Source organism: Chaetodon auriga, chromosome 3 (assembly GCF_051107435.1).
Source record: "Chaetodon auriga isolate fChaAug3 chromosome 3, fChaAug3.hap1, whole genome shotgun sequence".
NCBI classification, from domain to species: domain Eukaryota; kingdom Metazoa; phylum Chordata; class Actinopteri; order Chaetodontiformes; family Chaetodontidae; genus Chaetodon; species Chaetodon auriga.
The window spans coordinates 29,565,903-29,580,902 of NC_135076.1; the positions used below are offsets into that span (position 1 = coordinate 29,565,903).

A 15,000-nucleotide genomic window follows, 5' to 3' on the forward strand; every position below is an offset into this window, starting at 1 on the left:
TCTCCTGCACCGTGTCCTCCTGCTGAAGATAAATTAACGGAAAGCAGCTGTCGGTTGTTTTACAGGCGAGGCGGCCGTCTGGCAGCTCAGGGATCCCGTTTTCCTCTTTCTTTCTTCCTCGTCAGATCTCTTTTCCCGGGACTCCGCCGACAGCGCTGCTGCTGCTGCACCGCGCCCTCCGTCCCGAGCACCGAGGAGCCGCACCGCCGCACGCCGGCCACAGCGCACCGCAGGACGGATAGACATGTTGCCGAGGTCCGCCGGTCGCCGCGGCTCTCCGGCCGTTTGAAATGCACTTTCGGGACGCTTTGGAGATTTGCTCCGTCCGCCACCACCGGCCGCTCCCGCCTCACCCCCCAGCACCGACACCGCACCGGGCTTCCCTGTGACTTTTTTTTCTAATTTTCAGCTTTTCTAAGTGGACTTTTCTCTTGTTGCCGGAGATGTTCTTCGTGTCTGGGCTGAAAGTTGTGCGCTCCCCGGCGGAGGGCCTCTAACAGGTCCGGACAGTACATGTAACTCGAGGCGGGGTCAAAGTTCAGCCCTGGTTGGAAATGTGAAAGCGAAGGGGGCAAAGGAGGGCTCTATCTCCCCTTCTCCACTTTCTCTCCTCCTTTTTTCTGTTCTTTCCTTTTTCACACACACACACACACACACACACACACACACACACACACACACTGGGCTACACGCTGCGCACACGCACGCGCGCACACACAGGCTGACGTTACAGTAACCCACGCACACACACAAACACATATACACACACACACACACACACACACACACCTTCCAGATCTAAGATTAGAGCCGACAGATATGTATTCTCCGCTATGTTTAACGCAGGTGAGTGAGCTTTCAAACTTTTCCATGGTCTTAACGGTGTTTGTTTGCAGCGCGCGCTCTCCGCGCCTATGGGCTGTTGACTGTTGGCTGTGGACCGTATGGATTCTATAGACTCTTCCCTGTAGTGTGCAGGCTGGGACTCCGCCGCAGCCTCTCTCGCACTTGAACTGTCGCCTTCCTCTCTGCAGCACATGGCGGACTGCGCCTCCAAACTTACTTTATTCACTTATTGAACGAGCTAGAATTTCTCTCTCTCTGCTCTTTGGCGGAGACTTTCGCTGCTCGCGCTGCGTGTTTTTGACTTGTTTCAGTGGAGGTTTGAGCCCCTGGTTGTGTCTGTGTGTCTGTCCCGGCTGCTCCGCTGACTGAAGCCCGGCTCAGGCGCCCGCTGCCCGGCCGGCCTGACCGCAGCTCCGGCTCAGTCTGGGGGGGCTGCTGGTTTTCCTGTAGGAGGTTTCCGTCTTCGCTTCCTCTCTAAACTTTGAACGCCGTAATTTAACTCAGAATTTGGATGCGTAAACTTAGACACGGTCATAATTTTGGACGCGTAAACTCGCTGCTTATTTCTGATTTCTTTACCCCCAAACTTTCCAGCCGTGGCGAGCACGCCGGCATGAGCCGAGCCCCGCGCAGAGACGCTCACGCATGAGGCGCGCGCAGCGATGAAACTCTCATTTTTATAGCTGAGGTCGTGTCTGACTCAGGTTGTTCCCGAGCTCCGTATTTGTGCGTAAATGAGTGAGTTTGGTGTCCTGACGCAGGATCAGGACAGACGGAGGACGGAGGGGTCTGTCGAGCCTGCGGGCTGATCCTGGTCTGTAAAATCAAAGTGAATGTGATCATTAATCGCTTCCGTCCTGCTGCTGAGGCCTCACGCAGGATCCTCAGGCCTGACGGAAAGCTGTCTGCAGAACAAACCCGAGCTGTTTGTGTCAGAGGTGATCTGAGGTGACACAGACCTGCACGAGGCATCAGCAGCTTCACACAAAATGTCACTTCACACACACAGAGGACAAAACTCACGACGGGATCGTTTCTCCTTATTTCCAGCTCCAATCCCAAATCTGAGTCAAAACACTTTGCATATTTATGCACCAGTCACTTAAATTTGACCGAATTTTCTCTTTAAAAAATCATTTTCTCTACCGCGGTGTGGTGTTCAGGGTCAGAGGTTAAAATAGGATTTAAGAGCTTTTTTTTTTTTTTGGGTGTGACCTCATGGAGATTTTGGCTTCCTCCTGCAGGAATTGTCGGCCTAATCTCCTGAAATGAGCCACAGCCTCAGAATTAAAATTGAAAACAGAAAAATCACAAAGATTTAAATTCAAATATTTATACACCTTTAATTTAATCCACCAATTTTTTAAATGCATTTTATTGCAAAGATTGGTTTGAAATGAAATTATGTCACGTTTTATTATTTGTTCCTGAAATGCATTTTGTTATTATAAACAAACAAGATTTCAGAAACCAGATAATTCACTGATGGTTAATTCTAACAATTTCTAGACGAGTGTGTTTATTGATCCCGGCTGTAAATACACACAGAATATTGTGTCAGGAGCTCCTTCAGTCGTCTGATAATCTGCTGCCCGTCAGCTCTTTGTGACTTCACTGGTTTTTGCTGCAGCTTTGGTGAATCCTCAGAAATGATTTGGCTTCTTGATTTTCTGCTTGAAGCCTGGTTTGTTTTTGAAGACGATCTGAGCGTCTGAAACTGCAGGAACGAGCTTGAGCTTTAACGTTTAATCTGATTATCGGCAGTAAAACCAATAATGAGCAGACAGTCGTCACTGACTGCTGCTGTTCGAGTCCTGCTCACAAAACACAGAAAAATCTGTTTTTGGGCTTTGAACACAAAGATTTTTATTGAGCAGGTGCTTCGTCTTTTTTTCTCATTGATCAATTGATTTTGTTGTAGCTTTCGTACTAATTTCTGATAATTCTGACATATTTGATCATGGAATAGAAGAGTGTGAGTGTGTGTGTGTGTGTGTGTGTGTGTGTGTGTGTGTGTGTAATCCAGTGATGCTGTAAGTGCCAACCTGCCTGGAACAAACGCTGCCTTTTTATTCGGCATCACGAGGCCCAAATTCAATGATTGAAATATTTGGATATTTTGGGTTCACGGTGATCATCAGCTGCTGGTTCCTCTGAAAACTTCACACAGCTGAAATGTGAATTTGTGTTTCGTGATTTAAGAACTAGAACTCAAAGAAATGGAAATGTTGGAGGACTGCCTGCCTAAATGTCAGATTTAAAGAAAAATAAATCTGAGGCGTTAAATTTCCGCGGCTCAAAGCGTCAGTGAAGTAAGCGTCTTCCTTTTCGCCCAGCAGGGGGCGCCCAGAGACAAAACCGTCACCAGTTTTCATCGGAATTGAACGTTTCAAAGATGCACTTATTGATCTGGCCTGTGGAACTTTTTGGGGTTTTGTGGCCTTTGACAAACTTTGACAAACATGTTTTGTTGCGGACGTTTTGGCGTTTAGCAGGTTTCATTTAAGTCGTGATGTTTAGTCGGCGTTTGTGTTTTTTAAATGGATTTTATGGAAACAGACAAAGAGTAGATCTTTCTGTGGTGACAGGAGCGCGGCGCGAGACACGACGCGAAGAAGAACACAGTAAAATGAAGACGTGTAGAAGAACTCGTCTCCTTCAGCAGATTCTGACTGAGTGAAATCAAAACCGGCAGATCGTCCATTTTCAGAATTTTACAAAATAAAAAAAACATCCAACTACGAGATTCTGTCTTAAACTACGTTTAATGTCTGAGCACATTAGAGCTTAAAGCGGTCAGAGTCTGAACGAGTGTCCACTGAGGACCCACAGAGGTCTGAGGCAGATGGACATGGAGGACGTAGAGAAGGTCCCACTGGTCGTCCTCTGCTGTCTTTTGTCTCAGTGGATAAATCTCTGGCGTGTCCTGCGTGAGCTCCTCTGCTTTAAATTCATCGCTCTCTGCTGAAACGTTGAGCCTTTCTGTGGTCTGAAGCTCACTGAGTTGTTTCTGAGGGTCCTCCTCAGGGTGTGGGCAGACCTGGTCCAGCTCTGATATGATTCTGGTGCTTTGGCTGAACCTCGGTGCGCCTGACGACACTTTGTGTGCGGATGCTGCCGCCGTCCTCCTCCGTCCTCCTCCACCCTCCTCCGTCTCCAGCCGCTACCCGTCGGGCCTCGGCGGCGAGCCTCTGAGCCCGAGTGACACGCCGATAATTCCCTCAGTGTGTCGGTGTGGGTGTCAGTAGACGGGGAGGGAGGCGGGGAGGATTACCATTATTGCTCCCCTAAATGACTGTTATTCAGGGGCTTGTTGTTACTGGCCGGTTATTTGGAGCTCATTACATCTGTCACCAAGGTGCAGAGGGGGAACGTGTAAGCCTCAGTCCAGCTCCCAGACTCCCCTCGCAGGTTTAGAAACGCAGATTTCCTCAGAGGGAAAACGCTGAAAGAAAGAATGACCCCAAAAGAGACGAAGAAAGAACCCCGGGGAGGCGCGTCACACGTCGGCTGAAAACCTCTTCAGCACGTTTTAAACAGGCGGCTTTTATTCAGCACAGACCTGCTTTCTGTCAGGAGACGACATGATTTTCACCTGCTTTTAATAAAAATGGCCTTCGATGAAACGTCGTTCTGGTGACACAGATGCAGCAGTCCGTGGCCGTCTGCAGCTTTAAGATACACACAAATTACCGTCTGGAAATAAATTCCAGAAACAAGAGAAAGTGGGATTATCTCAGAGCAACTGGCTGGAATTTTACAGAAAAGCACAAGCACATTTTTCAGAAATGATTTGTTCATGAGGAGTTGTTGGGCTGAAGGGAAACATCAGATTTGTGTTACGGAAGCTGAAAAATCTCATCTTTTCTTAAAAAAGCCAAAATGCCTGCGAGGCAGAGATAAATTTATGCCTCCAACACAAATCAATCGATGTTCCTTCGTAGAAACGCTCATTTCCCCCATTTTGGCTGCAGAGATTTGCACCAATTTAGAGAAAATTCCTGAAACAACACGCAGAACAAGTTTGATTATTTGACCAGAGAGGCTGAATTTTATCTGACTTTAAGAGTCAGAAGCAGATTTTTTGCCTCCATTATGAGAGAAAATGATTTTTGTAGGTGGACATTGTTGGCGGTGAACAAATTCTCCAGTCGAACTCGTCATTTTGTCTGTTTTAATCCTAAAACGCTAAATTTTCCTGAAACAGCCAGCAGGTCGAGATAATTTCCCCTTCTCAGTAAATGTCAGCTTATAATAAATCTGCTGGATCTGCTGAAACTATTGCTTTTTTCTTTTTTCTCAATTCTAGAAATTTCCTGACACAAGATGAATTTTCTGCCCCAAAAGGCAGAATTTTCTTTTGTTGTTGTTGTGAAACTAAAGCAGGTTTTTAAGGATTTCTTTGGATGACTGAGGTGACAAACTGCACAACGTCTGAAATGATCCTCAAACAGTCCAAAAATCAGCCGTCAGTTTGATCGGTGGGTGTTTTTGGGTAGAAGCGGGCTCGTTTCAGCCGTTCTCTGGAATCCTTTTCTCGACACGGCGGCAGAAACAGGATTATTTTGTTTCAAGACACATTTCAGAAAACATTCCTGAGTGGAGGGAAACTGAGAACAGGAGGGATTATCTCACCCCGCTGGCACAAAAGCATGTTTTTAATGCCGAATATGAGACAGAGTGACTTGTTAAGTGGGATTTTGTTTGCGGCCGACAGACAGAGTGTGAAACAGCAGCGGAGGAAGCGGCGGCGGAGGACGGCGTGAGCGGGTCAGGAAGCTGAAACGCTGCGCTGGGCTGTGAGGAATGTTGGTATGTGGCTTCAACGAACATCCAGAGCCGCCGAGCTGCAGATCCACTGTGGAATGTGTGTGTGTGTGTGTGTGTGTGTGTGTGTGTGTGTGCGTGTGCGTGTGTGTGCGTGCGCGTGCGCGTGTGCAAGCGAGGCTGAACACATCATCCGTCCAGCAGCCGCTCGTCGTCCTAATAACTGCCCGAGGACACACACAAACAGAAACACATCTCACTCCGAACAGAAACCGCAAATAACAAAAGGCGGCGTTCTCGGCCGTCCTGGAGTGAGATTTCAGAGCTCAGAGAGCGGCTGCAGGTTGGCTGCAGAGCGGCTGGAGGCGCTTTTGGAGACAAACCCGTTCGCCTGGACCGTCTCCAAGAAGAAACAATGTGCTGTATTCAGACCCCTTGACAAGGGAGGGTGAACAATGTTATATGAAAAAAAGCAATGCAGCTGGCGCTCTAATGCACAGCCTGTAGATACAGTTTCCTCCTCAGTGAGAGCTCTGAGCTGAAGGTTTCATCTCACACCACGCAGACGTCAAGACTTTCTGACAGCGCAGCAGGAAACGCTCGTCCTGAACTTCCTGTGTTTTTTAGTTCAATCTGAGAGGCCGTTTTAAAGAAGAGGCGATCCGAGCGCGTGAAGCTTCACGCTCAGACGAGGCCGCGACGTTCCAGCCCGCCATCGCGCCACAGTGTAACTGACACACGGCCCAGCCGGCCCGGCGTGTCAGTGTCACGGTTTACCTCGCCGCGGCGGCAGAAGAGCGCGCTCTCACTCTGCAGCACGTTAGCAATAAGAAACCAAATAAGAAAATGAAGCTCGCTGAATCGTCTTGGTTAGGTTTATGAAAATGGTTTGAGCTGAACTGAACGTGTCCGTCCACCTCGACGAGCATCCTGCGCCCACTTCATCGCTCTCTGTGCTCGTCCTCATTATCGCCCCCTGGTGGTCCTGCACCTTGGTACGGTTCACGTCCTCTGGTGGGTTTCTAGCACGCTTTGGTCTGAGGCTGTGAATATTCAGCGTTTCTCCTCAGGGTCAGACTCAGAGTATCTGTGTCACACTGGTGTGAAGTGTGGATCCATCCGCCGCTGAACATAGTCCCCCTCAAATGCAAGTGTTGAAACTGTGTTTGTGGAGTGTTTTTAAGGACTTAGGAACCAGTGTTCTGGAGCTGCAGACAGGAAGTCAGACGGTGTTTAGGGACGCACAAACAAACACGCTGAGTGTGAACGTGAAGGGGTTAAATATCACCGTCCTTCACTGCGAACCGGCCGAAGCTGCTGTGGTCAAATCAAATCAGGACAGAATTTTCCAGAACTGAGCTTCAGTATGTCGACAAACACACAACAGATTAATGCTGAAATTACACTCGAACCTAGAAAATCTGAGAGTGAGAATATTCAAAGTTTCAGCTGTTTGTTCTTAAATTCTCATTTTAATTCAGACGTTTTTTGTTTTAATGAGACGAAGTTGAACCTGTTTCCAACAGATCGACTCCGTCCAGTTTTCAGGACGTGACTTTAGATTTTCAGCCGAAAGGACTCGAAATTGACTGTGTGTGTGTGTGTGTGTGTGTGTGTGTGTGTGTGCGTGTGCGTGTGCGTGTGTGTGCGTGTGCGTGTGCGTGTGCGTGCGCATGCACGTGTGTGTGTGTGTCTGCGCGTCCACATGCCACCCCAGTCGGAGGCATTTGCACGTATCAAGATGTGTGTGAGCCTCTTTGATCTATGAATAGTTGAGTGTTTTTTTTTTCAATACGTGGCTCAGGAGGAGGAGGAGGAGGAGGAGGAGGAGGGAGGAAGAGGAGGAGGGCCTCTCGCCTCCTCCCCCTCGCCTCCCCCCTCCCCCCGTCCTGCTCAGTAACCCTCTGAGGGCTTTTATCCAAATAAGAAATGTTCCATGAAGATGTTTTCTGTTCGTCTGAGTTTTTTCTCGTCGTCCTCGTTGTTTCTCAGTGATGCAACTGTCCAGCTGTTTGTCTTCGTCTCCGTCTGTGTTTAGACGGACAAACTCAAATGACAGGTTTCACCGAGCGCCGCCGCGGGCCACGTCCAGCCCGTCAAAACAGCAGAAAAAAAATAATTCCAGGGCCGTGTCAGTTTTCACATGTAGTACAAATCAAAGTCAGATCAGAGTCTGACAGATCAGACCTGCTGCTCCCGCTGCTCCTGCTCCTCCCTGCTCCTCCCTGCTCCTCCCTGCTCCTCCCTGCTCCTCCTGGCAGCCATTGTTTTCCATTTACTTGCTCACCTTTAATTCATCAGGTGAGCCTCACTGTTGTGCTTTTCAACATGTGATGAAGTTACGAGTGTGACTTGTGTGCTCAGGTGAAGAGCAGGAAGCCAAACGCGCTGATGGATCTGATGAATATGACTTAAATAAATAAATAAATAAATAAATAGGATATATAATAAATATGACGGTCACATGGTCCGAAGAAGACGAGCTTCAACACGCTGACGTTCCTTCACTTTAAGACTTTTGCAGCTTTTCGTCAAAGGTCGGAGCGACGCTGAGGCTCCTCCTGAAGGGAGGAGAAGCTGGTCTGGATGGAGATAAAAAACGAGCGTGTCGACGGGACGTTTCCTGGTCTTAGTGGAAGCATGTTGAGCTCGGCGAGGACGAGCGTGTCGCTCTCAGAACGCGACGTGAACACGCTGAACGTGGTCGTTTGCAGGTTTGCAGGAAGCTGCTCGCCTCGCTGCTCTGTGTCTTTATGGAGACTTTGTGTTTTTTATGGCCTCCACAGGCTTTAATGACCTTTGCGCTGCGTCATGCTGGAGGCTTTCACGCCTCCTCCAGCCTTCAGTTGGTTGTGTTTGCGTCTCTTGTCTCTCTGTTGTGACGTCGAGCAGTAAACAGACGCTTTTTCCGTCTTTTTCAGGCTGTGTGTTCGTTTCCTGGCTCAGGCCGTCTGGACAAGCCTGGTTTTGTGGTGGTTTTGGGGTTTGGAGGAGGGGGGAGCAGGTGTAACCACCCCAAATTGGGTCTAATCCACAACATGCCGTCTAAACCGCACCCCCCCCCCCAAATAACTGCGCAGCCCTCATCAGCCAAAAGCCACATAATGCACCTTTAATACACCTTTAATCCTCCATGCGACGCGATCGGAGCGCCGTGCAGGAAGCCGGCTCCGTGTCGTTGTTTGTGTTTGTGGCCACCGCCTCTCGGTCGGTTCGTTGGTGGGTTGGTGTGATTTTTCGGGGCCGGCAGACCCCCACAGACCCCCACAGACCCCCACAGACCCCCACAGACCACATTCCTGCCTGAGAGCCAAGAAAGAGGCGAGACTTGAATTGACAGTGAAGAGTCTGTGTGGCCCGGAGACGCTGCTGCAGCCTGAAAACTCTTTTCATGGAGGAGGCGCTCGGCCATTAACAGCTGATCGCTTCCACCAGAAACCCGTTGTTGGTGTCCAGCTTCACTTCTTTTTCTCTTCTTTCCTTGTTCTCTTTCCTTTTGCATTTGCTTTTTTCCTTTGTTGTTTCCTCCATCTTTAATTGCTTCCTTCCTTCCTTCCTTTCCCTCCTCTGTTCCTTTAGTCCGCCCCTCTGTTTCTCGTCCTCTTTGCTTCTGTGCTTCTTTCTTTCCTGGCTTCCTTCTTGTTCTTCTACCTTTCTTCTTTTTCCTCCCTCTTTCCCTATTTTATCTTTTCCTTTATTTCTACATCCCTTCTTTCCTTCGTTTTGTGCTTCCTCCATTCTTGTGTTTTTGCATCTTTCTCTTTCCTGATGCAAAAGCACTAAAATTTCCAAAATAGGATAATTCCAGAAATTCATGTTTCTGCAGAGCAGAAATGTGTTCAGCAGTTTTAACTGAATTATCATTATTATTATTATTATTATTAGTAGTAGTAGTAGTAGTAATAGTAGTAGTATTAGTATTATGATTATTATAATTGTTGAAATGCTCACATATTTGTTAAGTTTGATGTTTGTGAAGCCAAAGTGTGTCAAACTAGTTTTTTTAAAATGTGATCTGTGTGTCAGACTGAAGCTAAAGAGACGTTTGTGTCTGACGCAGCCATGAAAACGAGCTTTGAATATTTGTCTGTGAACTTCGTGCTGAGGCGATGGATCAGTCTGTTCACGACTCTGTCGCAGTGAATTAAGATGATTTTTCAACCTTCGCTGTCTTCAAAGGAACTGATAGATGAAAAGTGGCCTGTTTGTCTCACCCTCTCACCGTGTCTCTCCTCCGTCCCTCAGGATGAATTCCATCCTTTCATCGAAGCCCTGCTGCCCCACGTCCGGGCCTTCGCCTACACATGGTTCAACCTGCAGGCCCGCAAGAGGAAGTACTTCAAGAAGCACGAGAAGCGCATGTCCAAGGAGGAAGAGCGCGCCGTGAAGGACGAGCTGCTCGGCGAGAAGCCCGAGGTCAAACAGAAGTGGGCGTCGCGCCTCCTGGCCAAACTGCGCAAGGACATCCGGCCCGAGTTCAGGGAGGACTTTGTGCTGACGGTGACGGGGAAGAAGGCGCCGTGCTGCGTGCTGTCCAACCCCGACCAGAAGGGCAAGATGAGGAGGATCGACTGCCTGCGCCAGGCGGACAAAGTGTGGAGGCTGGACCTGGTCATGGTGATTTTATTCAAAGGGATTCCCCTCGAAAGTACTGACGGCGAGAGGCTGGTAAAGTCTCCTCAGTGTTCGAACCCCACCCTGTGTGTGCAGCCGCATCACATTGGAGTTTCAGTCAAGGAGCTGGATCTCTACCTGGCCTACTTCGTGCACGCAGGTCAGTCCTCCAGCCTCTTCTTCATGTGTTTGAGTGCGAGTGATGTGATGCTGAGCGGCTTGTGGTCGGTCAGCAGGGGGCGCAGCTCCCTGTTCGGTCTGTGTGAATGTGTCCGTGTGACGAACACCTGCACACCTGAAGCGCTGCTGGTTCTTCTGATGAGTGACGGAGGTTTGGCCTCGCGTCCCGTCTCCTTACAGCTGATGGTTCTTCTTCTATTCACTGTAAACTGTGGAGTCAAAGCTGTCTGTTTGTCCAGTGTCCTGTGGACGGGTGTTGGATGTGTGAGAGTGACGCTTCCCCTCTGACCACCCGAGCGGTCGACTGTTACTTCCTGCAGCTTTTCCACTCTGAAACATGTTTTAATGATTGTTTTGCACACGTGCGTCTTCACAGCTGGACTGATGTGTTCAGAAACACCTGCACGGCCGGGATCATTAAATGTATATCAGTATGTTGCTGTATGATGATTACTGACAGTGAACATCAGTAGAAAAATGATTCAATGACGGCATCTTCTTCACGTATTTCCTGCTCTGCAGCTCATCGCTCACGCTCAGTGAACTCTGTCTGGTTTAGGATGAATTTTGACGTTAAATAGCATTAGAAGATGATAAATGCTGTTTATTGGTGCTGCAGGTCAATCAGCTTCTGACAAACGTGTTTCATCCAAACGTTGCTTTTTAATTAGTTTTCAGTTTGCTGTGGAAAAAAATTGTTGTGAATTTTTTCGTAGTTTCGTTCATGAAGTTTTCACGTCGGCCGGTTTTCTTGGATTTAAATATCAGATTTAAAGTCAGTGACACAAACGTTTCTCTCAGCTTGTTTATCTGAGAGTGAAAATCCTCGTTATCTGCTGCTCACAGGCACAATTTCACCATCGGTCAGTAAAGCAGAAGCTCGAGGAGACGGACGCGTCTCGCCGGCTGTCCTCTGAGAGCTCGGCGGGTCACACCTTCAGGACGACTCGCTCCACAAAAAAACTCTGCAATTATCTCCGGAGTGATTGCTCAGCGCGTTTCCCGATTTCCGGCTGATTCCACGGGAAAATAATTTGGCTGTTGGAATATTTGTGCGTGCGGCGGCGAGCGGTGGCCGAGGCGAGACGTTTGGCAGACGCTTTAAGTACTTGGCATGGCGCTCCGTCCAAGTTTGCTGGAGTTTTCTTGACAAAGGAGGACAGATTCCAGATAGTCGAGTGGAGCGATCACCAGGCTCAGACTCCTCCATCGTTCCTGCAGAACACGCCCTCCTCACACTGCGGACTTTTAGTGTTTTTATAACGTGAAACATCAGAGAACATTTCAGCCTGTTTCCAGTAAAACTCCACTGCTTTCATATATTTTCTAAAGTCACATAAGTTGTCTTGAAGTTCAGAGTTCACTCTGGACCTGGAGGTCCATTGAGTGGCTGTTCTGGACCTTTCAGTCGTCTCGCAGTGTCATCAGCAGCAGGTTGTTTAAGACTTTAGTTCATGACAAATGATGAAGCTCCACCTGCTGAGGAAGACCACGTGATGCGATTAAAAGATCCAGATCTGACTCGAATTTTCAGACCCTCATCTTGATGAAGTAGACCTCTGCTCGGGTTGCAAAGCTGACGCAGTGTGTTCGGTTCGCGGCGTACAAACTGCCGTCATGAACAGACGTTTTCTGGATGTTTCATTGAGAAAAACGTGTTGTAATCGTGACTTTCCGTCAGTCCTCGCGGTGTTTTTGAGCAGGTGAAGTTTCAGCTGTCGTCCGTCAGCAGACACAAACAAAGATCTCCGTCCCTGAACCTTAATTAAGATCATTTCCTGTCGCAGACTGAAGCCGCTCTGAGCCCAAAGACTGCTTCCTTTCTGCTGCTCTGCGTCCAGGTCTGGTCTCAGCCCTCCGCTGTGTGTTTTCACTGCGCGGCCGCAGTAATCAGCCGCCTGCAGGTTCACACTGAGCTCCTTCAGGCCGGGAGAACGCCTCCGATGCCGCCGCTGGTTTGCGGTTTTTTCTGGAGGCTCGGTCGAGGCTCTTTTAGCTCCGACGGATTCTTGGCAGAAAGCTTGAAATCCTCAGTGAGGTTTTTGTTTGCGTAAACTCGTTTTTAGCTGCTTGTCATCGTCTGCAGCAGAAGCACAGAGGGGATAATTTGTGGTGAACACAGTGGCAATTCTTGAGAACATGTTTATGTTTTAATTTTCTCTTTTGCTAAATTTAGCTTTTATATTTGAACAAGTTTTGCCACCCAGATCCAGATCCAGAGCGCTGAAGCCTTCTCATCAGAGTGCTCGGGACTTGGCAGCATTTTGTCTCTTTTGAATGAGGTGAGAGGGAGAAGACGGAGGCCCCGCTCCTCCCTCCTGGTCTGGATGAGGGAGGATCAGGTTTCTTCCTGCCTCTTATTTAAAGCAGCAGAGCTTTTGTGCAGCAGCGGCGTTGATTAAAAGCCCGGTGAAGCCAGACTGACCTCGGGACCGGCAGGCCGGAGGCGGGGTCTGTCAGGGCGGCCTGAGCTGGTAATTAAATTCATCCCCGTACCACTGACTCAGGCCGGGGGGGCGGAGGAGGGGGCGGCTGAAGAGCAGCAGTGTTCCCAGTAGAAACCACAGCGTCCTACCAACCATTTATTATTTAATCCTCTGAGCGTCCAGCAGCAGCTCGTCAGGACGTCAAACCTCACAGACGTCAAGTCTGAAGCGGACTTCAGTTTGTGTGTTTGCTGATTGGCTGCGCTCACCTGCAGCTGCTGGTTGTGTCGCAGCTTGACGTGATGGTTTGTTCCACAGGTGGGCGGCGCTCCCATCTGAGGCCTTTTCTACTGTCTGAAACTGGTGCTGCTGGTCTCTGTCAGTCAAAGGTCGTGTTCAGGCACGAGACAGGATGTGTTTCAAAGATTGAACCAAATCTGAAACTTAACCAGGTGTTTGTCCTCTGAATCAAAGCACAGGTGGAGCAGGCAGGTGTTTACTGTGACTCAAGTTTTACTGTTGCTCAGAAAGCGTTGATTTGTGGACAGAAAGTCAAACGGACATTTGGGTTTCACGTTTTTTAGATGTGCTGATGTCATTGAATCCTTTGATTCATTTATCCAGTGCGTGGTCAGTGTGTTTTTGTTTTTTTAATAGCTTGTTTTTTGAGTATTTTCTTACTTTTAACAGAATAAACAATCAGTCAAAATGTCAGTAATTCTTCAGAGCAGCTTTGATTTTGCAGAGTTTTAATGCAGCAGTTACTCCAAGACGACTGAAAACCTTCCAGCTTTCATCCAAGCTTTGTGCCAATCGACCTGAATGTCGCGCACTTGATCTGCAGTTGAGGGAGATCGAACGTGCGCGTGTGCAGCTGGAAATACCGTAAACAGCTGCACAGGAAGGAGCTGCTGGGGGTCGAACAGGTGGAGCTTTTCAGATGAGCAGACTCACTGCAGTCATTCATGAACACACAGGCAGCAGAGCCCCCATTCATTCATCTGAGCTGTCAGCGTGTGTGTGTGTGTGTGTGCGCGCGCGTGTCCTCAGGAACAAGTTCAGGGTCAAAGGTCAGCCTCCCCCCACCCTCCACGTCCTCTCACTGATTTACCAGCTCACCCATGGCGGCGGCGGTGGCGGCGGGTGTCACTATCACAGGAATGCTCAACACGTGCTGGAAGGTCGTGACCCCTATCATCAGGCCCTTTAACCTCTAGGATAAACACCCCCCCTTCCCCTATTAACAGACAGCAGAGCACGCACACACACACACAGAGCTCAGGGGGCGTGGTCAGGGCTGGTCGGTGGGGGCGGCGGCTGGTGGTGAACAAAAGGTGGAAAAAGGTCGAGTCTGGCACTTCGTCTCCTCTGCGTCTGTGATTTAGAAGCATCGCAGCCTGAAATAAAGATGTTCACATTTATTACAGATGAGATAATATTTATGTGGGCAGTAAAGTCAATTAAACATAATTAGAGAGATGGAATCATAAAAGTTGGATGGAAGGAGTCTCACATTAAAGTTAGTGTCTCTGCAGCGAAGAAGAAGATCCAGCTGAGGTGGTTTCAGAGCGCTGACGTCTTCCCTCGCACGCCGCCATGCGACATTTTCAGCTCCAGCTGAGAGATGGAGGAGCTGACGGTGCGGAGGGACGTGACGCTGCTCCAGATCCTCCTCAGACCCTTTGATACGCTTCTTTCTTCCTTCAGCTGCTTTGTTTTTACTGGTGTTCACATTATTCACTCATCGTAGAACTCACTTCACCTCACGTGAGCGTATGAAGCTCTGTGTGTCACAGCCTGAAGGAGCTAACACCCCGATATAACACTAGCTGTGCTAATGCTAACACTTCATCAAGCTAACTCCCCAGATGAAGCTATTTTAATGGTAACATTTGATAAAGCTAACACCCTGATATAATGTTAGCTATGTTAATGCTAACACTTGATGACACCTATTCCCCGATAATGTTTCTTTAATGCTAACATTTGATAAAGCTAACGCCCCTGATATAGTGTTAGCTCAACACTTAATAATGCTAACTTCCCTGATATGTTAGCTATTTTAAAGCTAACACCTAATACTTCCCTTTGCTTCTCGTGTTTTCGTCCGTTTGAAAGCTAAAAAAGTGAAATTGCCGTCATCATACGCCGCGTGTTGAAATCCAGA

The 15,000-nt window shown here is 48.6% G+C and overlaps 1 protein-coding gene across 3 annotated transcripts in view; it reads left to right on the forward strand.

Annotated features, from left to right (window-relative positions):
• LOC143318456 (nuclear factor 1-like) overlaps positions 1 to 13,024 on the forward strand; it is a 56,580-nt gene extending 43,556 nt beyond the window's left edge. For 2 of the 3 annotated variants that reach the window (XM_076726812.1, XM_076726814.1), the window contains exon 2: positions 9,859 to 13,024. In XM_076726812.1, coding sequence (XP_076582927.1) covers positions 9,859 to 10,695 — 837 coding nt within the window. In that variant the 3' untranslated portion in view covers positions 10,696 to 13,024. Of the gene's footprint in view, positions 847 to 9,858 lie in introns of all 3 variants that reach the window. The other variant, XM_076726813.1, reaches the window with a different exon arrangement.
• Positions 13,025 to 15,000: the final 1,976 nt, after the last annotated feature.